Source organism: Nematolebias whitei, chromosome 8 (assembly GCF_014905685.2).
Source record: "Nematolebias whitei isolate Nwh7 chromosome 8, NemWhi1, whole genome shotgun sequence".
NCBI lineage: Eukaryota > Metazoa > Chordata > Actinopteri > Cyprinodontiformes > Rivulidae > Nematolebias > Nematolebias whitei.
In genome coordinates this window covers 18,145,689-18,170,429 of record NC_056505.1, presented here as the reverse complement: position 1 = coordinate 18,170,429, position 24,741 = coordinate 18,145,689, and the positions used below count along the sequence as shown (strand labels likewise).

Sequence of the window (24,741 nt, the reverse complement as noted above, 5' to 3'; positions counted from 1 at the left end):
GTTCAAACTGTTAATGAAGTGACCATTTCTTATATTAGAGGAGTGTATAAAAATAAGTTGGAAAATATTAAAGTAACTGAAAGATTTTAGCAAAGCAGCAATTTAAAATCTGCAAGTCTTACCTTTGCCAGACCTTCCTGAGGAGAACCTGTTTTTCCCAGTTTTGCTGTGTCGAATTATCCTCTGAATCTGGTCAACTGAGAGCTTTTTTAGAACCACCACTGGCTTGGGCCGCTTCTCAAAATCCTTCACCAAACCCAGTCTCTCCAGTTTAACCTTTGGCTGCCCCCACATTTGACCTTCACTTGACCCACTGATGTCCCTGTCACGGTTAATCTGCAGGAAAGAATACATTAAAAAGAAGAGTTAAGTCAAGTTTAAAAATCTATGTAAATTAATTTTGCATGATTTTAGGCAGAAAATATGAACTCTGGAGACAAAAAATACAATGAATAAATGGCAATTAAAAAAAATGATTCAAAATGACAAAATTTATGATTTTGATGTCAATTTCCAAGAGCCCAAGAGCAAAGACATAAAGATAAATTCCACTGTGTTTCCAATGCCTCAGTTTCTTAAGTGACACTGCACAAAGATAGAAAAAAAAATCTTGCAACAAAAGGTGAAGTTTAGGAAAAAAATACAAACGTTTAACAGGCAGTTGTCAAGACACAGTAAAAATGATTAGAACTGATTATCTGTAAAGCATAAAGTTACAGCATTATGTTCAATGTATCAAATTTGTTGTGCCAGTGATGTCAAGAGCAATAACAGAGCAGTTTCGTTCTATAGAATAGTTTGATAATAGCTAGAATAGACAAATCTAATTAAAAAAATATATTGAAAGCCTGGAAGAAATTTCCACTGAAGCTGACTAACAAGCTACAAAAACAATTTATCTTCTATAGATAATAATGGGTGTAAAGTAACCAGACTGGTTTAAAGTCTATCATATTCTGTTCAAGTGACTTAATCCACTGATTTGTCAGAATATGACTCAATCTGATCAATTCCAGGCAATAGTAGTAATAACTTGTCATATCAGATTGTCCTGTTGACTACCACAGACATGCAGTGTCAATTAAAAAAGTTTTATTACTGCTGAAACTGACAAGATGATTTTCATCTTTGTGGCTAAACGGAGACAGTGAAGGCAATACTGCAGTAAAAAAATGAATAAAACATGTTTCCAGTGTACACAACTGACTTAATGCTGTTAGAAACTACGTCAATGTCATCATAAAACGTAAAATGCTAGTAAAACTTAAAATGTATTAAAAGCTTTCCTCAGTTTGGGTTTATTAGGATAGTGATTTTGTTTTTATCCTTTTTAAAATTTAACTTATATGGAAAAACAAAACGGTCTATGCAAATCATGTAAAAATATAATAAATAGAATGCAAGTGAGCACAAGTTATCTAATAAAAATTATAAAGTCACTGCACTAGAATGTGGGGCCCATTATGCACCGCACATGTTGTAGGATAGCACATTGATGTTGACAACTGGTAAAAAGGTTAAACATAAGCAGAAATTTAACAATTTAGCCGAGGTGTAAAAAAAAAGTATATAAAACACAGTGGAAGATTTCTTTAAGGTTTGTGTTTGTTTGTTTGCACATCAACTACAAAAAAACTAGGGTACTTCAACAGATGGTTAGGTGAAAGTTAATGTGTTAACAGAATTTTAAAATAAAGTCAAGAATAAATACAGGTTTAAAATGGAAGAACAAAATCAAAAGTGAACAGGAGGGTGATTTGGTTTTGTGAGCTTGCAGGCAATGACAGTTGAATGATTGGTAGGTGGGTAGACATTTGGTTTGATCAGTCCAGATCACCTTAGGGATCTGGAAGTTCTTCAGAGCTCCAGTATGTCCTCCAAGGAGCTGAGCAGGGAAGGAATCTGGAATTTTAGCACCAGCAGCAGAAGAAGCCAGTTTGGATCCATCTTGTCTACTGTTGCTCCGACCAGGCTCTCCGGTGGAAGAGGCCTGGAAGCCAGACCTATCTCGATCATTTCGAGAGCGAGCATCAGGAGACCGTCTATCTCGACTGCCAGTCTCACTCCGATGCCTCCGATCTCTTTCAGATTCACGGTCTCTATCTCGTCCATGATCCCCTCGACTCGTTGACTTAGGAATCTCTCCGCGTCTGTCTGATGACTTTTCATGATGTCGGTGCTTGGATGAGTCCCGGCCTTCTCTCCTGCTATCATGTTTATCAACACTGTTCTTAATGACTTCGGGTCGTCCATCTGGTTTCAACCGTAAAGCTGTGTCAGAACCCTCCACGGCTGCAGGCCCACTAGCTGGTTCTTCAGGCCAGCGTTGGGCCTCAAGGGCAGGAATAGGAGCAGCCAGGCAGGGGTCAAGCTGGCCATCAGCTCTGCCTGCCTGCTGGAGATCGATGCTCACCATGAGGGGAGGGCGACTGGCACCATTTCCAGCTGCGGTGGCCTCCTGTGGTGTCAGTTTGCCAGCATTGCCACCTCCTGTTGATCCACTGCCTGGGGCACCAGTAGGACCACCCGGTCCCCCAGCACCTGGCTCAAGGGGAAAAGAATCCTGTTTCCTCTTCTTCAGTGGCTTGTCTGAAAAAGAAAGAAAGAAAGTAAAATATTCAATAGTACATGTAAATTTCTGTGTACTTGTATTTTTATACCTGTCACATGTAGAAAATATTGATTTTATTTTAAGGTCTCTTGTCATCAAACAAAACTTTGATTTGTGCAAGACAAAAGCACTTTCACGCTATAATGTCACAATTTGGCATCAAACACGTGGCAGCTTTTAAAGACACTTCTGGTCATCACGCAAATTAATCAACCTAATCATGTTCTGCACAAAACATGCATTTCCACACACAAAACTGGCAACGTAAAATCAGTACTGACATCTGTCCCGTTGGCTACAATGAAGCGCTGCACGCTCCACCCCCACACCTACATACCTGCCAACTCAGCTCTGTAACTACCACTGTTGCTGACTCAAAAGCAAAACAGTGTTAAATCAATTTCAACCGCATCAGCTGTCCAACAACCCCTAACGCTGACATGCAGGAAGAACTCTACAGTAATCTGAAATCCACTCATTAGGATAAGTTTTCAAATTTTATAAAGTTTAAAGCAACTGAAAAAACCATACAACTTATCCTTATCAGGTTCTCACAACAACATAAGTACGCAGATGTGCAACAGCACGACTTAAAATGTGCACTTAGACAGCTCAATCCTGCCCTTTACAGAAAATATTCAAGAGTCTCTTCTGCCTGGAGTAACAAAAGTTTGTCCTAAAGTATTTTAGTTTACAACTGCTGCTCACGCTTAGAGCACTATCGTATTTATTAAAGTGCACAACACTGGATATTCTGCAAACCTTTATCTTGCACCTCCTTGGAACACTTCTCACTAGCTGCCTCTCGTTCTATCCTTTCAATTTCAGCAAGAGCATCAAGCTCTGCCTCATCGTAAGGTGAACTTGGAGGTTGAAGACCACTGGCACCAACTGCTTGCTGGAAGACCTGCTGCTGTTGATGCCGGGCTGCTAGATTTTGCTGGAGAACCGGAACGTGCTGAAAGGCCAACTCTGTCTCCATTAGGTCTGAGTTCTGTTCCATACCAGGAACATCACCTGAAAAATAGACAAAATGCTTAAAATTGTTTCCATTCTATTATTTACAAAGAACAATATATTCTTTAAAATATTCCCATCAAGCAAATCTGTCTTAGTTCCGGTAATTGAGTAAGTTGCTCAGAAACCGTTTCAATAAATATATATATATACTTTTTTTTTTTTTATCTGAGAATTCAGGTATAACTGGGCTTATCAAAATATAAAAAAGTAGAAAAAGCAAACTTACATGCTGGATCAGATTCATTTGACTTAACCCTGGACAGCTTTAGGGTAAGTTTTGTAGAGTCCTTGTTTGGAGAGCTAACGATGTCATACATATCTTTTTCCTCTTTTACTGTAGGAGCTTTCTTCCTTTGCTGGAGATGCTGCTTTGTGTCAGGGCCTCCTTCTCTGGGTGAGGCTGCATAAGGAGGTGGGGACTGTAGAATAAGGGGTGGGCGAGAACCCGCTATCAAACAACACAAAGAAGAGAATGAATGTTATAACATAAATAAATGTCTTTTGAAAAGGCAGTGTATATAAGATACTACAATGACTCTTGACAATACTACAGAGGAAAACACACAGAACTCTCCATATGTTGATATGTTTAAGCTTGAAGTGGCTTCATTCTTGACGAGGATAAGTTAGACAAAGTAAAGTACTCTTCAAGTGTGCTTACGTTTTGGTGTTCCTTCACTTGATGCTGGAGAACAGCCGGACTGTGGAGACCTCAGAGGGAAAGAAGGATTCCTCATGGCGGGGTCACCCTCCTGGACAATACAGAGGATTAAAAAAAATTACACTGGATTTTCAGCTTGTTTTCACATTACTTTGAGAAGATGCAAACATTTTCTAATGAAATAAATAACTTATAATCTGGTGCGTGCTCTGTTTAGTACTAATTTATTTATTTTCTTTCTTGATCTGAAAGTTTTGGCTCCTTTCTAATCATAGGGATATTATAAACCCTGTAAGTGTTACATTGTATTAGTCAATCTATAACAAGGTCTAAATTTTTTTGAGGGAAAAATATTAAAATTTGGGGGAAAAAATCTGTACTTTTGATTATATCTTTTTTTTTTATTTAAATAAAAGTCATTTTATTTTTTTAAGTCTATAAATTTTGTTTATAGTTTGTCAGCCATACCTCAATGCTCCGACGTTGCACCATATTCATGTAGTCCTCAGTACCGAGTCTGTCTGGGTAGTGATTGGGAGCACTGGACAACTGCCCAGAAACTTTGTCTTCGTGGATATTTCGTATGCCGCCAGACACCATCGGGCTCGCCACAGATGCTAAAGAATAAAATAAACAAAAAGTTTTTTAACAAATGCTATGATTGTTTTTAAGGACTTTGACAGCACAAAATACACATGAAATCAGCTCATTGATAAATTTTATTGAATTCAATAGTTATCATTCTATCATTTTTGCATTTTAATAATTTCAATGTCCAGTTCTCAACTATTTTGACTAATGCAACATAGTTCTTCTTAACACTTTATTCAGTGTTTCCACTAGATAACTTGCCATGGCGGGGTGCTCATCTCATCCGTGAATTTGTGTGTGTGTGTGTGTCTCAGTGTTATTGCTTTTTTTAGCTAGTGTGCCTGTACTGTATTGCCGCGCTGCTAGCTTAGAACTATGGGGCAGAGGCAATTTGGTTCGGTACGCGGGGCACTCAGTTCTGTTGACGGGGCGCCCCATTTGTATAATGGTAAGGGAAACACCGTTACTATTGCTATTTTCAATTATTTAATTCTTAAAAGTTAAAGAAACTTCTACTGAATTTTTAATACAAAATTGGTCAATCAAGTGGCAAAAACAACGTTAGTAGGCTTTCAGCTGAAGTCATTAACTTTATATTGTTAGGAACTAAAAAAGATTTCTTCACTACAAAATCTCATCACCTTAATGCATACAACTAAAAGGTACAACACCAACAAGCAAAATTCTTTAAAACATGCTAACATACCTGACATTACAAGTATAAATGCTCATTTAATTACAAATAAGACTGATCTTATCAAGACGAACAAAAATAGCTCTGTCTGAAAATTGAAAGTTTAAAATTTGAGTGAATACATTTTTAGGAGCAGACCTCTGCAGATTAGGGATATTCACAAGAGCACATATACAAGATTTTTGTTGTACAACTTTGAGGGGGCTTAAAATGTAGCAACAATAAACACATAAAACATATTATACTATAATTTGATTGTAATGTGCTTTTTCATTGGCTTACCCAGACTATGTACTATGCAAAGATGCACACGCCCACTCTCCTCGTGCACATGCATGTAGGGTCTCACCTTGTATCTGTTGGGTCTGGTTGTAACTGGGTGGTTGCTGGTGGGGATACTGCTGTATGTAACCAGGTGCGGGGCTCTGAGGAGTGTAAGGGCTGGGCACTGGACTGTTCTGTTGGCCCATGTACCGACCCCCGGACCCGGTCTGCGGTGCCACAAACCGACTGAAGAGATTAGAGGAAAAACAATAAAGGAGAAGTTAAGTAAGCGAGAAAATACTGCAAATTGACATAACTACTGCAACAATCAAATTAATACTAATTTTTACAGCTTTAGCAATTTTCCATTGAGCTCATTCATGTGGCCAAACACACCTTGATGGATTGGGAGACATTGCAGAAGGCTGAAAGTTTGCTGACTGGGCAGGACTATGCATGGAGTTTTGGGTGACCTTGAATGATGGTACCATTGACTGCTGCATAACATCTTTAAAAGAGGACAATTTTTATATAAATAAACAAATATAATATAATTATTAAACTTTAATAATGACACAAATTATAATGCATGACTTTGTGTCCATACTTTTCTCCCTGAAGATGCCAGGGTTCCTGGCCAGCATGGTCCGCAGCAACAGTGGTGCATCGCCTTCAGGTTCATCGCTTCCCAGGTTGTCCTTCAGTTCTCTGAAGACACAAAAACACAGATATGTTATATTAAAAAAAAATTAAAAATGGAGTAAAGAGAGGTGAATTATGAAAAGAAATGTAATAAATAATGTTAACCAGTAATTTATTATCAGTGCAAACATGTATTGTAAGATCATTGTAAAAATAAATGTCTATGATTCCCAGTTGAGAGATTTAGCAGTACACATTTTGTCATGAGAAGTATAAAGTACGAAGCTACAGATTTTTAACTAAATTAGTTGTATTGATTGTTTTAAATCTGGGTCAGTAATGCAAATAGATTTTTTTTAAATGCAAAGTAAATTAAAAAAAAACTATGAAGTGTTTTGTAGTGACAGTGACACAATTATTTTTAAGAGATTTTTGCATCAGGCTCTACAAGACAACAGTGTTCATAATGAACATGCCACCCTGTCAATCAAGAACCATTCTGCCAGAAAGAGACATCATTTTAAACTTACATGTGCTCTGTGGAGACCTGGTTGAGGCCATGGGCTAACTGGGAGGCCAGATTCTCATCTCGACAGTCCAACAGACGGCTAACATCCTCTGCAATCCTCCCATTGAACAGGAGGCTTTTAGTGGTGGTGGCAGGTAGAGGGGAAGGGAGGGGCAGCTGGTTCAACACTAAGAAAATAATTTACAAAATAACACATTTAAATAGTAAAAAAAAATAAGGTGGGGAAAAAAGTTTTGACGTAGTAAAAAAAAAAAAGAAGAAGATGAAAACAAAACAATTTTACATTTGCTTGAACTGGATATTTTTGAAGATGGCAAAAAGGAGATATGTTTGAAATACAACCGTGCGACACTCACAGTCAGTGAGGCTAGCGATCCCAGCAAGAGTGGTGATGGGAACATGAGGCATATCCCCATTCATGCTGAAGGTGAGGGTGGGGGAGTGTGTTGATACACAGGTAGATCAGGGGGTCGAACGCCACCCGTCCTCACATCTCCCAGCACCTTAGAGAAAACATGATTAGTGAGGAAAGAAAAATAAGACGAGTGATGAACATTAAAAGACAAAAACAGAAAGGAGCATTTCAGTCAAAAACACTGATTTCAAAATGAGGAAAAAGTAGAATTAAAAAAACTGGGAGAAATTGAAAAGTTTTTACTATCAACAACTTTGGGAACCTTACAACAGGAAAAAGATATATCCTAAATTATTTTATTAATATATTGCCTTCATGCCTTATTTTTTAGTAGAAATTATGAGATTATTTTGCAGTTGTATGTTAGTACTCAAAGTGTATTAATTTCTTAGTAAACTTTTGTAATTTTTTGTTCAGTCAAACGTTATAAAGATGTCTAACTTAATAATCACCAGTTCAAAAAGTAGAGGAAACTGAGACAGAATTTATAATATTTCACCTCAGTACTTATGTGGATCTTTATTAGCATATTTGCGTGCTTCTTCTGAGCCTTTCCATTTGAAACAACATTTAGTTTGAAGCTTTAGTGGCAATCACGACTCACTTAAAAATCATTTTAGATTAACAAGATCTTTCCTTTAAAGCACATATACATTTTGTCCAAGCATTTTATATATGGCTGCCATGAAAATATGCATTCTCAGCATAAATAATGTATTGCTTCACAGGTGTAAACACAACAGCAAATATCTGGCTAATAAGGTTCATCAAAAGAAATGAACTGATCTGCAATAATAGGTACATAAAGTGTTTTAAATAGTGCACAGTGCCTATTTAATAATGTACTCTTCTGAATAACCCTCTGTAGTCTATTTCACCTAATAAAATGATAAAGCTACACAATCTGTTAATATATTCCACATACTGCCCTAAAGAATGTCACATTTTTCAACACTTTCAATGGCATTACCTTTATAACACTGGCAATCATTTCATTTTATCTTTGTGTACATGTAATAAACATAATTCAATATTAAAACTCTAAGATGCTTAGGTTATGAAGTACTTTGACAGATAGGCATAAATGAAGGGTCTTTGCCACACTTTTTAAATTGTTTTTACTTGACAGATGCCCTTGACCTATCAGGTAAGCAAGAGGTCAAGCAAGAGCATGCAAAAGACAGAAGGCACGTTGGGAAACTTAAAAGCATGCCTCACACTTTCAAGCAGTCTTAAAAAGCAATGCTATTTTTTTTTTTATTTAGGTACTATACTGAAAAATAGTAACAACACAAAGTAAACCCCATTCACAATCAGCAGTTTTAACAACCACACGTCGTCATGGCAGTACCTTTTCGAAAAACTTTGTGCAGTCTCCGGTGGACTCACTGACATTTCAGATAAAAAGTCCTACACCTCCACTCTGCTAAAAAGAGAACATGGTTCTGTGTCAGACTTTGCAGCATCGAAGTGCCTTTCATACTTTATGGGAGCAGTAGGATGCATTCAAGAACACCACAGAGCAAAAAAATGTAAATAACAATCCCAGATAGAGTAGCATGTCATGCACTCTCACGTGCAAGTCTTTTCTGCAACAGACTTCAGCCACTTTTGGTAACCACTTAAAGAAAACGACAATAGTTCCTTCATATAATCGCTTAGCATGCAGTTTCTGACGGTGCACTTGTTTACTTGATAAAGAAACTTATTCTGCGCATCCTGTTACTGACGATCAACAGATGGAAAATGTAAACAGTATATCAGCGAGTGTCGTTAGCATGCCTAGCCTGTGTGGATTTCCTCTACGCAGGGGCTTGGCTGACAGCTGTGAGACTGACAGGCAGGAGGCAGCACAAAGGAACAGATGCACTGTGATGGTGGCGGCAGTGGTGGTGGGGGGGCTGCATCCTCCAGAAGCAAACAGCCGCCGTACGCCTCTTGCAAACAGAGTAGCTACAACGTCAACTACACAATCCCTATTCATAACAATAACCCGTCCTTCAAAAATCAAGCTGCCAAAGTGACTAAAGCTAAAGTACGCTCCGCTAAGCCAAAACATTTAGAAAAATAATACATTTTGCAAAAAGAAAAAAGCTCCGGAATCAAAACACTCGGATAAATTGTAAAAAAAAAAAAAATGCTCATGACAATCCTAATGTGCAGCAGCTACTTAGCATCTATTTCCATGTTTCTCCGCGGAACTGCCGAGACGCAGCTCAAAAACGATCTGCCGCGAAGTTCCCGACTGCTTGGATGCTTCGAGCTAACCCCCGAAACTAAACGAGCAACTAAATAACTCCAAACAGCAGCCAGACATTTGCTAACAACAATAGTCGTGTTTTAATAGCTAGCTAGTTATGCTAACTAGCTCTAACTGTTTTTAGTTGGCTTCTAACGTTGTCCCTCAGTTCAAATAAACGGAAGCCTATTCTAATAACACAAGGAAGCGCTAACCGGGGTTAATGAATAGTGCTAGCACATATTTACAACAGGCTCGCAACAACAACAACAAAAAAGTAGAGGGTTTGAGAGAGCCTACATGTACGAGAAACTGCGGGGATTTCAATTCCGTGGCAACGGCCCAATCCTCGAGCTCGACAAATGACATCCAGTTGAGGCCGAGCAGAGCAAAAACACACCGAGCTAGCCTGGCTTGCTAGTTCACTAGCTTCCGTTACCTCCCGGTCAACGATCAACGACGCCGTAGGTGTTCTTGCAATAAAACACCCATTAGCGATAATTATAATAATTTTAATTTTAGAGAAATATAAACAAAAAAGCAGCTACGTGAACATATTTACCTTAGGATGTTGCGCTGAAAGGGAGGGGAATGTTTTAGCTTGGTTTGTGTCCGTATCTCTAGCTCCCCCTTTCTTCTCTCTCGCAGCTCCTACAGAAGGAACTCGACTAGGCTCCCCTGCTAGCCGATGAGCTAGCCTGCTAATAGCTATCAACAATAATCCGGGTCGGACTGATTCGTTCTTCTTCCGTTACTCAAGGGTGAATGTTTCAACGTAAATTCGTGGGAAAACATTCGTTCTTCGGAGTTTCAGCCGGTCCGTACCGACATAAGCAATGTTTTGCAGTCAATTTCGAGCGTAAATGATAAATATGACGAATTTTGCGATCATCAAGAGGCTCTCCTCTCGTAGAACAAAATGCCGACCGGAAGTTCTGTCGTCTGACTGACCAAAGATCTCAGGAGTGACTCCCTCCATCGGCGCCAAACAAAATGCCATGCAACATTACAGGTTCCAGCCGCTAGGTGGCGGTGTAACACAACTTAATTAAAAATAACCAAAAAAGTTGAATCATGTCGTCTGGACCAGTTTCTTTAAGGGAGAAAAGTTTCGTCATCCATCCAGAAGACTTCATCAGTCTGCGGCCTGCCAACCAGATCTGTCCCATAAGTAGCTTTCGTTGTTACTTATTAGTTATTAATTAAAAATAATTAGTGTGCCCTTTTACGACAAAAACATTAATTTGCATATTATGATCAGTTATATTGTCAACTTTTTTTTTAAAGGTAATTATTTTTGGTGCTAGTTTAGTGAAAAAAAAAATTATAGGAAAGTTTACTTTAGCTTAGTTTACTTACAATTGTGATTATTCAAAAAACAAACAAAAAAAAACTGGTGTAAAAACTCCTTTTAACAAAAATGTTTGCATAATTTGTAACCAAAATAAACTGTAATATATTTTACGCTTAATCTTTAGATTTCAATTCAGTTCAGTTTATTTATATAGCACCAAGTCACAACAGAAGTTATCTCAGGGCACTGAACAGAAACATTAATATATAAAAATAATAAGTTAACACTATTTATCTGAGGAGCAGACTGCTTGGAATTTAATTCCATTGCAGATTTTTAAGGTGACCGTGGAAAGGAAAAACTCTCTCATGAGGAAGAAACATTTAGCAGAACCAGGCTCAGGACAAGCTTACATTATATATTATTATAGATTATTGAGCATGCATCAGGATATTACAGATTATTGTTTATTATAGATTTACGATTAGAACAACAAGTTTTAGCTTCAACACCGATCTTGGCACAAAAAACTTTGTGATTCATGATACCCAGTATTAATCGACGCCTGTTTTTAAGGAGCTATAACAAAATATTTCAGAGGATCTGGGAGGGTTAGTGAAAGACCCATGTTGTTGCAGTTTTCCTAGTTTTTTTAATGTTTTAAATAAAAAGTAAACTGAAGTTAAATGCTATTAGAAAAAATATTGATATTTTTATTATACTGATCTCATCAATTTTGGAGATCACACGTAGTCTCAAGGTGTCAGAGGTAGCATCTCAGAAGTGTCCATACTAAACTCTGAAATTCTCCTTTATTTATCTCAATTAAGTTGCAGCTTCTCTCATGAATAACTCACCAGAATTAGAAAATTCATTTTGTAAGAAGATTCAAAATTTATACAAGGAAGTAGGTTCCCAGCAGCAGAATTTTAACATCTTAACCCTTTCTTCAGGACTTTTATTATAATTCGTTCTTGTGTAAATCCATCCATCCGTTATCTTTAACTGCTTCTTCCTTTTCAGATTGCAGGGGTCGCTGGTGTCCATATCCAGCAGTCACTGTGCGAGAGGCGGGGGACACCCTGGACAGGTCTCCAGTCCAACACAAGGACACATAGACAAACAAGCATTCACTCTCTCACTCACACATAGGGACAATTTAGAGTTACCAATCAGTCAAACATGTTTTGATCTGTGGGAGGAAACCAGAGTACCTGGAGAAAACACACACGTGCACGGAGAGAACATGCAAACTCCACCCAAGACGGCCCCTGGCCAGGATTTGATCTGGCAACCATCTCGCTGAGAGGCATCAGTTCTACCAACTGTGCCATCGTGCCGCCCTTCTTGTGTTAAATGAAACAATAAACATACAGTCAATGGTTTTTATCTTTTAATTAAAAACTTACATGCAAGACAAAACTAGAACAGCTCAGTGGTGTTCATGTGCACATGAATGTGTCACATATGTACCAAAAAACGTAAACAAAGGAACGATCCATTTACAAAATTCTATAAATCATAAAGTTATGTATATATATATATATATATATATATATATATATATTTGGTCATGAGGTTTTGTAATATTATAGCTGTCTTTAACTATACAACAATCAAAAAACATTTCCTTTTCTAGTTTATCTACAGTTAGTATACAATGCTATCGACATTTCTCTATACAGTTATTTTTATATTCTATATTCAGATGGATCGTTTATACAAAACAAGAGCTATTTAAAAACAAAACCCTTTTTACATTGAATTAGTTAAGTCCAAAACAGCAAGTTAGCTGAAGTAAATGATGGAACCTCAATGAAATCTAATACCTTTATACATATTAAACCGTGAGATAAAAACTACAACTGAAAAAAAGGATGCAGTATAAAGATTAAAAGTTATCCAGCCTTCTCATACAATAATTTCTTTTGTGTGTCGAAATGTGACTCTCCCATCATTTTTAACACAATTTAAAACACAATGACGTTTTCATTTGAATGCAAAAAATTGTGCCAACTTTGTTTTGTACTTGTTTATTTTTTATTTTAGGAATATCCAGGATAGCGGACACGTTTAAATTTTCTATAAATGTTTCAGAAGTGAGGATTTTAAAAACTAATTTCTGGGTCTAAGTGTGCTAAGAAAATAGTGCATAATGCCTATAGATATTTAATCTGTTTTATTATTCATTTTTTTATTTGTTTGTTTGTTTAGGCCTCACATATGGAACTCAAAATCAGCACCAAAGTTAACTTAAGTTGTACTTTTTTAATATAATGATTTGACTTAGGGTAAAATTAATTTAAATGTCCAAAATATGTATCTATTATTTTTGTTAAATTTGTTGCCCTTATGATCTGTCATATTCTTAAACAAATAAATTTACATGAACCAAAGTGACCGAGTGATTTAAATTATCTATGATAATTAGTGTAATCAGTTTTAGAAATAAAACTCAGAACATCTAACAAGGTTAAGTCAGGTCCTACCATCCAGAGGACCTTGTTAGATGTTTCTACCTGGATTATTGAGCATGCATCAGGACAAAATGCAGAATAATACATCCTGTCAGCTTTATCTAGTATTTACATCTTCAGACTTTTAACGAATACAAGAATGAATGTTGAAAAATAAGCACATCATTCCTAATTCACCTTCAATCTGTACAACAAACTGTAGAAATTAAAGCCCCAGACGTCTGTGCAGAGGTTCAAAATTGTATTTTTTTAATCTCATTAAAGATTTTGGTCAGTCAGTTTTTCTGTGTTTGGTATATGACACATTTCACTAGTCTCCAAATTAATGTAAACTACAGTTGTTGTTTTTTTCTCATATAAAACACTAAGTCAAAGCAGCAACCTTAAAGCGAACCAAGATGCTGTGATGACTCACAGCAACACTGGCCTCTGGTGGACGACCCATGATGGTCAGAACAGTTTGAGTGGGGAATGCATGCCAAATAGACAACTGGACCCTGTAACACAATCCTAATGGTAAACAGCTGCCCCCCTCCCCCCAACCCCCCTGCCACCCCCCATATGGCAGCTATGCATCTCAGGAAGCATCACAGCATAAACCCTTAAAAAGCAGTTCAACCACAGACTGTATTAAGTCTGCATTGTGGAAGGCCGGGGGGGTAGGGGTGGAAGGGGGGGACTCATATGGCTGAGATACGTTCTAGCAGTATTTTTCATTTCATTTAAATCCTCCAGTTTTGTGGGATTTGAAACCAGGCTTAACAGAGGATGTCTGTCTTTGTCGGTGCAGTGATCTTCCCACAGGAATACACCCGACAAATCTCGCCCCTTACATCTTGGTTTCGCTGTCCGCGGGCCTCTCGTTTTCGTACTCGTTCTCCTGGGAAATGAGCTGGTACGGCCTCTTGTCTGCTTCCTCCACCGCCACAGAGTTGCCCACCTCTGGGTCCTTCTTTAGCAACTCGTGGCGAGACAGATGTTCCACTATACCAGCTCCGATGGAGTCACCGAGGACGTTGGTGGTGGTGCGCAACCGATCCCTGAGAGAGCAGAAAGAGAAGGCAGAAAAACACAAGCCAAAACAATGTTTCATTGTTGATTGTCTCTTATTATTATTATTATTGTCTGAACATTAAAAAAAAAAATCATTGGATAAAAAGGATTAAATTTAAACAATAGAAAATGAGCCAGAATTTGACTGTAAGTCTAGGTGGACAAAACAAAGAATGAAACTGTTGGTTCTGGAAGCTCTTTAGTAATCTGCTCAAAAAATTAAAAAAAAGTGCTGTTGAAGCATGAAGGTGAAGCGAAACAATTTGGACAAGAAAAAAAACCCAGCTTGACTGTGTTTCATTGATAAAGTGAAGTTTCTCCATTTCATGCATACTTACAGGAACCAGTCAACAGCAATGATCAGGGTGATGTCATCAGTGGGAAGCCCAACAGATGTTAGTACAATCACCATGGTGACGAGTCCAGCTTGAGGTATTCCAGCTGCTCCGATACTCGCTGCTGTGGCTGTAATACTGAAAAGAAAATAGTTTAATTATGCACGTCCCATTGCTGAACCTTTCTGAGAATTCATTGATAATAGCACTTAAGAAGATCACCTAAATTTACTCCGTTAGCTCCAGTACTAGTTATCTCTTGTCAAATAGCAGAATGGTGGTTAGGAAGAAGAAAAAAAGTGAAATAGTGATTCTGTGCCTTTGAGGTGTTTCACTTTGGTCAAAACTGATATGTTTCTGTGCATCACAAACTTAAACTTGACAAAGAAGCTAAGTTAAAAGGATAGTTTAGATCCTGGGGAAAGCTTGTGAGCAATCAGTATCTTACCTGTTGTAGATAGCTCTTTATGCAACCTTGGTTTGGAAGAATATAAATTAGTCCTGACTGAATGGATGAGCTAACAACTAATCCGAACAAGGCCAAGAGCAGAGTAAATCGCTGCTGTCTTAAAGAAACTCCAATCTAACGAAAATCGTATGGCATTTTAAAAATATTGAAATAAATCGTTGCTGTCAGTTTTGGACTGTACTGTTATTTTGCCACATATATTATGATATTCTGCCAGAAATGTCCCAGGCTGTACCAGAAGTGCTACAGCTAGCTGCTGCTAATTGGACTTGCAAATACTCGTATACCTTTTTTTGTAGAAAACTACGTGATTTTGCATTGACTTTTTGAAATAGCCTTTGTTTTGATCAGAGATGTTTGAAGACAACAGTAATCTACTTTGGTCTTGGCCCTTTTTGGACTATAGCCATTAGCCCATCAGTCTGGACAGAAATATATTCCATTTCTCCAAATTGAAAACATTTATAAAGTTATCAACAAATATGATATTATGGTTCTTAACTTTTCCACAGAGCCTCACTTCAGACAAGTATTGGTTCAACTGACAGAATTCCATTTGAGTTTGTTTAAGTGACACAAAAACCTTTGAATGACTCAAATTACTAAATGAAGCAAACGTTGAAATCCAAGTGTAATACCTGATGGTGAGAATCTGTCCAAAATTGAGGTCATAAGCGTTGACCTGGGCAATAAAGATGGCTGCCAGAGCTTCATATAAAGCGGTGCCATCCATGTTTATGGTGGCACCAACAGGAAGCACGAAACGGGTCACACGCTTGTCCACGTTGTTGTTCTCCTCCAGGCATTTAAAGGTGATGGGCAACGTGGCAGAACTGAGAAAGCAACAAGAGGCTATTTTAAATGACGTTGGAGTGTTCCGTGTGTAACATTTTATTGCTCCAGTCGTTTACCTAGAAGAAGTACCAAGGGCAGTTATGAGTGCCTGCAGCAGCCCTCCGATGAATACGAATGGGTTCTTTCTGGTGATGACGAAGTAAAGTGTTGGCAGGACTATGATGGCGTGGATGAGCAGGCCACAAATAACCGTCACTGTGTACATTCCTAGTTGGCCTCCCATAGTTGAGATATCGTCCATTTCTACAATTTTACCAGCGATCAGAAACAAGATACCAATGGGGGCATACCTGAGGAATGATAGGGTTCACAAATTTGTATTATAAACATTGAATTTGTTGACATCTGTCCAATCATTTAGGAGTTTTAATACTTACCACATTATTATGGCAACCAGCCTCATGATGGCTTCATTAAGGCAGTCAAAGAAGTCTTTGAGGGGTTTTCCCTGTTCTCTCATGCTTCCAATGATCAGACCAAAACAGATGGAGAACACCACCAAACCCAGTGCGTTGATGCCGTTTACTGCCCCCGGCACAGGGATCATCTCCTCCTTGTCTATTTGTTGAGTTCCATTCTGCAGCAATATTGTGTCATTCACCGTAACGGTCACTTGAATTATTCTCGTTGCATAATGCGTCTTGAACTGGATATCCACAAGAAGGAAAATATGATCAGAAGATTATTTCAGGTTCAGTAAAAAAAAACAAAAAAACTATGAAATGTTTATTTAAGTATAAGATTTAACTGTTTTTTCAGCAACTATCATTTCTCTTCAAGGTGACACGTCAATTCAGAAAACTTTTGGAACATTTTTATGTTTTCTTTGACATGCGCTGCTATGAAATTCATTTTCACTTTGGAGATCTCCACAGGAACATAAAATATTATATTAGCATAAAAAGTGAGACATGTAGAGATTTTTAACAGCAGCTTAACAGTGAGGTGCTGATGGGGATAAAACTTGTGTGACTATACTGTAAAAAAGATGCTGGAGAAAGTACCTGTTTGGTGCAAGCTTCAATGAGGTTAGGAGGAAACATGTTTCTGGAAAATAAGAATAAAAGGCCAGGTAAGTATAACTGGACTTCTCTTTTGGAACAAAATGTTCTAAAATTGTTCAGCTTTTGTCATATTTGCAATCTGAAGCCTATTTTTGTAAAACATTTTGAAAGTCTCAAACTTAAAGATCATTTTCCTACTTTGAGCACCTCCATGTGAGTGATCAGTGTCAATGGGGGAAATCCAGAAAGAATGTTAATTTGAAACTTTGCAGACTCAGTGCACTGGAGTGCACTTGTGCAATTCTATTACAATTAGGTACCTGATTAGGTCCAGAAAGGCATCAGCAGCGCTGACCTGCTCTATCTGCTGATGCTTGGTGAACTCGTCCTTTGATCCTTTCCCGGGGTGAATAATGAGCACCATGACAATCCCGATGAAAACAGCAATGACGGTTGTGGTGGTGTAGTAGACCACCGCCCTCATTCCCATTTTACCAGAGGCACGACTGTCCAGAGCAGCAATACCTAGAAAAAGTAAACAATTTAAACCCACATCAGTATTATTGTAGTATTAATTATGTTTATTTTAAATAATCAAAGACAAAGCAGTTTTTTAAATAATTGCCTTATACCTTTCAGGTCAAAGTTTCAGACTAATGTTGAGAAATAGCACAAATTAGCATAAATTAACAAACTTTAAACAACATATTTAACCCTTTTTTTTTCAAGTACAGTATGTTCCTACTGATGTTCTTTCTAGAGTTATGAGAATTTTTTCCAAATTTTGGGGGGGATATCCATCCTGTGGAGAATTAATGGACGTGCGGCTAATTTCAGTCCCGATGTGCAGTTTCCCTGGGAAAAGGTTGCAGCAATTATCTGTGGAATACACCCATCTGGATTATCAGAATATCACTATCTGTTATAACAAAGAGTTGCGAGAAACCCAATCTGACTGTGACCTTCACAGAGGGGAAAAACAACACCTTTTGCACAACACCTGGGAAAAAGGTAAGAAAAAAATCTGCCTTCATATTGCACATTCACATAAAGCTGCAGGAAGGAGATAAAATAAAAACAGTTTTAAATTAATATTTTGAGCATAACTTAGCTGACGTGTTGCTGGCAGTGAGTTGCTTCTTTTGTATTTTTTCACTTACACGAGGAAGTTAAAGCTCATTCTAACGAGACAAAAGTAGAACGGAAAAAGTCATTTGGAGAACAAGAGACAGAGGATCTGCTTTAAAAACTGATGTGAGCTCCTATTGTGACTTTTATCTTTATTTGATTTATGTGCTTCTTTGACATGTGGCACTTTAATACCAATGTATGTGCATCTGTGGAAATTGTGAGAAACACTTTGGTACTTAAGAGGGTGTTTTAAGGGTCACTGCTTGATTTCAGAGTTCAGATTCGAATGAAGTGAAGGTAGGGATGTGGTTTATTTGGGATAAGGATTAATGTGAGGGGTTAACAAATGGATTATTAGCACCAAAGAGTATCCATACAAAGGCTAAGCATGTCTGGGTGGCGTATATCTCTTGCCTTAACTTTGTCTCATCATAGGAGGCTCTTATGCTTGGAACCTCCTGAAATTTCTATACCTCCTCTCTTTCCCTTCCCTCCATCATTGTTTCTTGCCTGCCTCACTTCCATCTCTATAGCCAAATCCCTCTTCTACTGGTCTTATTGCCACTGTTCTTTTTCATTATCCACTCTTTTCTTCTCATCTAACCCCCCTCTGTCTCTCGCTTCCTTCCTATTGCCCCCTTGTCTGACAGCTCTGGGAAAACCTGTTGACTAAGTCAGTCCAACATGTACGCACAATGATCTCCAGCTGGTTGTCAGGGCAACAACAGATGCAGCCTTACCAATTCAATCTTTTCAAAAGAGCCAAGATTGAAGGAGCACAAGTTGAATGACTTTCTTTGTAATTTAAGGGGACGTTCATCAAACACAAAAGTCATCCGAGTTTGAGGAACGCGGGGGTGAAACACAGGACATGGCGACTGTAAGAGAGTTTTCCAGAAACGATTTGACATCCACTGTGGATGTAAGAAAATATTCTAAAAGTTTGAACCTTACAAGCACATTTTCTTCTCTTTCGTCTTCCTACATTTTCTCTTATTGCTGCTCTCTTCAGTCTTGTTTGTCCAACATCTTCTTCAAAACTCAGATTTGGACTCTCACAATGTAAAGCCTGAGGACCTATGTGTTGAGCTATAAGGGCATGTTGAAGGTTGCTTGTCAGTGTGAGTAAGGAACTTTGTTTAAAATAGGATATAGAATAACAGAAAGGCAAAAAAGTGATTGAGTAACCGATCTTAGATTTTCCTATTTTTAATTTAATCTGTGAAACATGAATCCTCTTTCCTATAAGCATTTATTCATGGTTTTCCAGGTCATTCAGCCTAAAGTTTGCCCTCTTCTCTTTCTTGTTTTACTTTAGGAGGCCTCACTAAATTCATCTCAAACCTCACAGGGCCCCAAGTCCAAATTAACTTTTAGACCAGCTATAGAAGCCAAGTCCTCACATGGGACAACGTTTCATACAAAATAAGCTTTCAGGCTCAGAATCATCATTTTTCCACATATTTGTAGAAACTCTGTTCTGGTATTCTGCTGGTATAAACTGCTGGCTGTTCTTAATTATTCTAATCCACAAAGGTAAGATAAGACACACAGTTAACCAAAAAGATTTTCGTTTGAGAAATTAACTTTGCAAGATCAAAAAAAAAAAAAAGTGTCTAGTATTACTTTTGCACATTTTTGTGGTTTTCAGCAAAAATCTTAAAAACATATAGAGAAGTGATGTAGCGATAAAAGAAAAAAATAAACTATAAAACAATACCTTGTTTTTTAGCGTGAGTGCACACAATTTTCATTCAATATTTTCATTTAGCCTTTATTTATCCAGGTTAGTCTCTTTGAGCCACGAGAACTCATTTGCAAGAGAGACCTGTTTTTTAGGGAGCACATGGTGGGGGTTAAGGGCCTTGCTCATGGGCCCAGAGTGGGGCGAATGAGGGTGGGGGCAAGTGTGGGTGTTTCACCTACCCCACCCACAATTTTGATGTTGTCGGGGCCGGGGCGTGAACCGGCGATGTTCGGATCACAAGCCCACCTCTCTAACCTTTGCGCCACCACTCCCCCAATATAATAGTAATAATATAATATAATATAATATATTACTCCCTGTAATATAATTTACATTTTAGTGACATTCTTGAATTTCTTGTTGGCTTTTTGTTGCTCTCTGGTTATGTTTCAACAGGTTTGAGTATAAATGTTTATGCTTATTTATCAGGAAGATTTCAAAATCCTAACAGAATAAATTGATTTGGCCTAACAAAAGCTTATTTTACACTTAAACGTGTTTAGCTCTTTTTTTCCCCCATTTATTTAAGAATATTATAAAGTATATATGTAAATATCAAAGTATAAATAATATGTGATAATAAAGATTTTCAGATTATGTTGCAGCTTTTTGTGTTTAGAACCATAAAACAGAATACTTCTTTCATTAACAGCTTGTGTCACAGTAAAAGCCACAGATTATAATTTCACCTGAAATTGTGAGTCTTTGACAGTAACAGAACAATATGTGTTGTTTTTTTATATCACTTTGTGAATTTAGAGTTGTAATAGACATGAATTTTTATAAACGTATGATGACTGGAATAACATTTTACTGGAAGATGTTCTTATTGTGGTTGATCACAGTGTTATTTAACAAAAAAAATACATAAATGTTAAATGTGATTTTGTGTTGACCAACACAGATTCTTCAAATCCAGCTGAAATCAATAATGATTCTGATTCTATGATTGCCTCATGTTGAAGCTGTGGTCATGTGACATGATGTCAGAGAACACTGATGTTATTCTCGACTTTAGCACAAAGCAGACTATTGTCAGACAACGTGACTTATCCGTCCCTTCAGGAGACCGGCCTCTTTCCCTGTCAATCACTGCAGACACTATTCGGACTTCTGTCAGGTTTATATAACAAACCATCAGGTTACAGCTGAGTAGTGTCGTTGGAAACATGATTTATGTGCCTAAAAATGACCAGAGAGGAACTAAATCGAAAGATAAACCACAAAATGAACTCACACAGTTTTTGTGTCGTTGTTTTCAGATCAAACTCATTATTATACAGGTGATTCAGTGCAGAACTGCAAGTCACCATCTTGCTCAATGGTTCACCCTAAACCCGTCCACCAACAGACAGTCGGCTGAGCAAACAGACGGCTCACTCTGAGACACACGCTGGTTAGTGAAGCCACGGGGCGCCAAACTACTTAGTCGGTGTTGCTCTTGTTCAAAGAAAACACAGGCTTTGTGCCAGACATTGATCCCAAAACAAGGACTACAGAATGCGAAGTGAACTGGAGCCATGCTGAGGAGTCACACAGGCAGCTGTGTGAGCGAGAGAAAATATTGGAGATAATAGCTGAAAGAAAGAAGAGCAGCTTTGTGTCTACAAAGCAGATTTCAACAATCTGAGGTAACTTTACTTTTGAACTAAATGATGACAGTAACACTTAATTTACTGTAATGATGGTAAGGTGACAGAAGGTGTTTATTCGTGTACAAACTTGACATAATAGTTAACATTATGATGTGCCTCATGGCACAGATATGGTCAATAACAAGCTTGCACTTATAAGTCACAATTAAGGTTTCTACTGGTGTCTTGCAATGGAGTTCAAACCTGTGATAAGACTGGAGACCAGCAGCGGCAGCACCAGCATCTGAAGCATTCTCATCAGCAGCTCTCCAGGGAAAGAGAAGTACTTCACTTCACGGTAAGACATTTTATATGGACGCACAGCGAAACCCAGGATTATACCTGCAACAGGTAAGGAAGGAAAGTAGGTTTTAAAAAAATGTTGATAAAGTTCTGAAGAGCTCATCTGGTGCTGAGAAAAATTAAAATGTGTCAAAAGTACCAATTATTAAACTATTGAAATGACCTCCACTGATACTTTAAGTTAGTTTTAAATGGTAAAGGGACTGTACTTATATAGCGCCTTTCTATCTTATCAGCATAATCAAAGCTCTTTACACTACAATCTGTGCCCTCAGTTACCCATTCCTACAGCACTCTACTAGATCTCTACAAAGATAGTCTGAATCTGTAGAGACTAATAGTGCTTTAAATCGCATTCATACACCAATGGGACACACATTGGAGGAAATGAGGGGTTCCGTGTCTTGCCCATGGACACTTCGGCAGGTGGAATCGAACCCCAACGCTTGCATTGGAGGACGACTGCTCTAACCACTCAGCCACAGCCGCCCTAAAACTATTTAACTATTAAGCTATTTTTTTTTTCTTTTGCCCTTGAAGTCTTCTCTTTTGGTCCAACACTTACAGAAAAGCTAAGGTGGCTGACCAGCAGCCTGACCTTAGAAATATCCTAAATGTGACAATCAGTCAAACAGATCCACCATGACATGATGTATTTTTAGCAGAGCACACATGTGCATGCTTTGGATGGGTCTGGCCCACTTCCTGAAGGTAGGAGGCAGAGGTTAGAAGTGGCAGGTCAAAAGTCAGCCCCAGTAAAGATCAGTCTGCTAAAAGCATCAGAACTCATCCAGTGACTTTGTTTCTACTCGTTTCATTCTTCTGTGCTGTCACAGAGCAGCTGCTCATGTTAGAATAATGAATCATTGGTGATACAGAAAACACGGAGAGACATAATCCGCTCTCGGTTGTAAATGAGTTAAACCAAACAGCCAAAACAATTGTATCACAAAGCGTTACTAACCTGTGATGACAGCAGCTACGGTTAGAATGACAAAAGCATTTTTGAAGAAGAACCTCTTCATGTCGCGCTTCGTGATGTTTTCCACTCTCTTCTTGGCTTGAAGGGATCGGTTTTGGATGCCAGCTCGGATCTGGTGAAGACCACTCTGGTTCCGCTGAGGGTTTTCGCCATTGCTTTGTGTCATAGCTGTGACCCACTGGATATAAGGAAGACCAGTGAAGGTGCTGGTGACTGTCCTACTGATCCTCCTGTTTGGTTAAAGCTGTCTGCATAAGAAATTGACATGATGTAATAAATATTGCCAGATAAGTGAAATATTCATTTTTGTTGTTCGAGGAAAAAAATGTGTGATTTAAATTAAATTGTCACTTATATGTGCTGTAATCAAAGACAGAACTGACTCAACAGATACTTCAGCATTTAGGACATGAAAAGTGGGGTTTTGAGAGCAAAATTTTTACTCTCAAATTTTTTACTCTCAAATTTTTTTCAGCACAAAAACAAAAAAAAAACTGTCCAGATGACCCGACTGAAAAATGTTGGATTGTATACCTGGATTATTGAGCATGGACTTTGTTGGTTTTGAGAGTAGATTACGTTTTTCTTTCAGAAGCGTCAGAAGCTTTGGCTCACGTACACTAACTAAAGCCCACGTGTACACTTCTGAGTTCATGCTCAACTGACAGATCCAGTCCCACACACAAGCTCAGCTTCTCATACACTGGTTCAATGCATGTCCAAACACATCAAAAGGGAAAATGTTAAGACAGAAGTCTGCTTTACCTTTAGGCTTGAGCAACAACGTCCTCTGCAGTGATGTTAGGGGAAAGATCCGGCTTAAAGCTCGAGCTGTGTGAGGAGTAACGAGGGGTCTCTTTGGTTCTGCGCTGACTGGTGCAATACCAGCAATGAAGAGAGGAGAGAGAAAAAAATATGAGGGGAGGAGAAAGGAAAGGAGGGAACCAAAGAACCAGTTAGAAACCAGAGGCGGCCCCCGGTAGTAGAAAAAATAAATAATAAAATATTCAATGTTGGTTTGTGGGGAAGTGAAGGCAGGGGGCCAACAAGTAAAACAAGGTAGAGGAGGGGCTGCTTTTCAGACTGAGGGGAGCTTGAAGAAGAAAAAAGCTTTTCAAAAAAGAATAAGGACCTTGTTGTTTTCTTCCTTTCCTCTCAGCCATCCTTTGACGTGCTTTTTTCATGCTTAACATTCAGCCTGACTGCAGGATCCTGCAGACAACAGAAAAACAAGCCTCATCTATCACAGAGGATTGATTCATACCTTTATTGTTGGCAATTCTCCAACAAACACAATAAAATCAGCCCATATTTGCTTTTTTTCCCCTGTCTTTCATTACATCTGCACCAAGCAAAGTCCACTTGGCTGTCTTTTCTGTACTGTGGAGAGTTTAGTAACTGCGATGGTAAATATTTGCAACTGGTTCTAACCTTCCATAAAAGAAACATTCACTGCATTTCACATGCTTTTAATTTTTTTTATTTTTAGTATTTTTTTTTTTTTTTTAAAGACGCTGACTGAAAAGTTTGACAGTATTTAGCTCAACAGCTGCTTGACTCAGCCACAGGAGCCACAGCTGTTAGGACGTAATGAGCTGGAATTTGTTTTGTTTGCAAAGATCAGCAAATCACAGTTTGGCCTGTGTGATGATTTTTACAAGAAATGTTTGTGAATGAGTCTGAAATTGAGAGTCTCATTTATGGCAGAGATGCTGTGAGAAATTCCATCTTTAAATCCACAAATGCTCACCTGCACACTGTGTCTTGTGCATAATGTGACCCTGAGTCTGT

The 24,741-nt window shown here is 38.2% G+C and overlaps 2 protein-coding genes across 2 annotated transcripts in view; both read right to left on the bottom strand.

The window, feature by feature from the left end:
* nipbla (NIPBL cohesin loading factor a) overlaps positions 1 to 10,608 on the bottom strand; it is a 37,352-nt gene extending 26,744 nt beyond the window's left edge. The window contains exons 1-13 of the mRNA XM_037681015.1: positions 10,229 to 10,608; positions 8,779 to 8,853; positions 7,369 to 7,515; positions 7,014 to 7,179; positions 6,449 to 6,549; positions 6,238 to 6,349; positions 5,927 to 6,087; positions 4,761 to 4,909; positions 4,293 to 4,383; positions 3,858 to 4,079; positions 3,374 to 3,628; positions 1,838 to 2,589; positions 123 to 336 (exon numbers count right to left, since the gene is read on the bottom strand). Coding sequence (XP_037536943.1) covers positions 123 to 336; positions 1,838 to 2,589; positions 3,374 to 3,628; positions 3,858 to 4,079; positions 4,293 to 4,383; positions 4,761 to 4,909; positions 5,927 to 6,087; positions 6,238 to 6,349; positions 6,449 to 6,549; positions 7,014 to 7,179; positions 7,369 to 7,432 — 2,287 coding nt within the window. The 5' untranslated portion in view covers positions 7,433 to 7,515; positions 8,779 to 8,853; positions 10,229 to 10,608. The remainder of the gene's footprint in view (positions 1 to 122; positions 337 to 1,837; positions 2,590 to 3,373; positions 3,629 to 3,857; positions 4,080 to 4,292; positions 4,384 to 4,760; positions 4,910 to 5,926; positions 6,088 to 6,237; positions 6,350 to 6,448; positions 6,550 to 7,013; positions 7,180 to 7,368; positions 7,516 to 8,778; positions 8,854 to 10,228) is intronic.
* Positions 10,609 to 13,965: 3,357 nt separating this feature from the next.
* slc1a3a (solute carrier family 1 member 3a) lies at positions 13,966 to 23,814 on the bottom strand. The gene is made up of 10 exons (XM_037681014.1): positions 23,716 to 23,814; positions 22,933 to 23,198; positions 21,870 to 22,007; positions 17,474 to 17,678; positions 17,154 to 17,196; positions 16,527 to 16,795; positions 16,206 to 16,439; positions 15,933 to 16,127; positions 14,829 to 14,963; positions 13,966 to 14,477 (listed from the first exon to the last, which is right to left on the bottom strand). Exons 2-10 carry the CDS (start codon positions 23,114 to 23,116, stop codon positions 14,267 to 14,269), a joined length of 1,614 nt encoding a protein of 537 aa, XP_037536942.1. The 5' UTR covers positions 23,117 to 23,198; positions 23,716 to 23,814; the 3' UTR covers positions 13,966 to 14,266.
* Between the last annotated feature and the right edge of the window lie 927 nt (positions 23,815 to 24,741).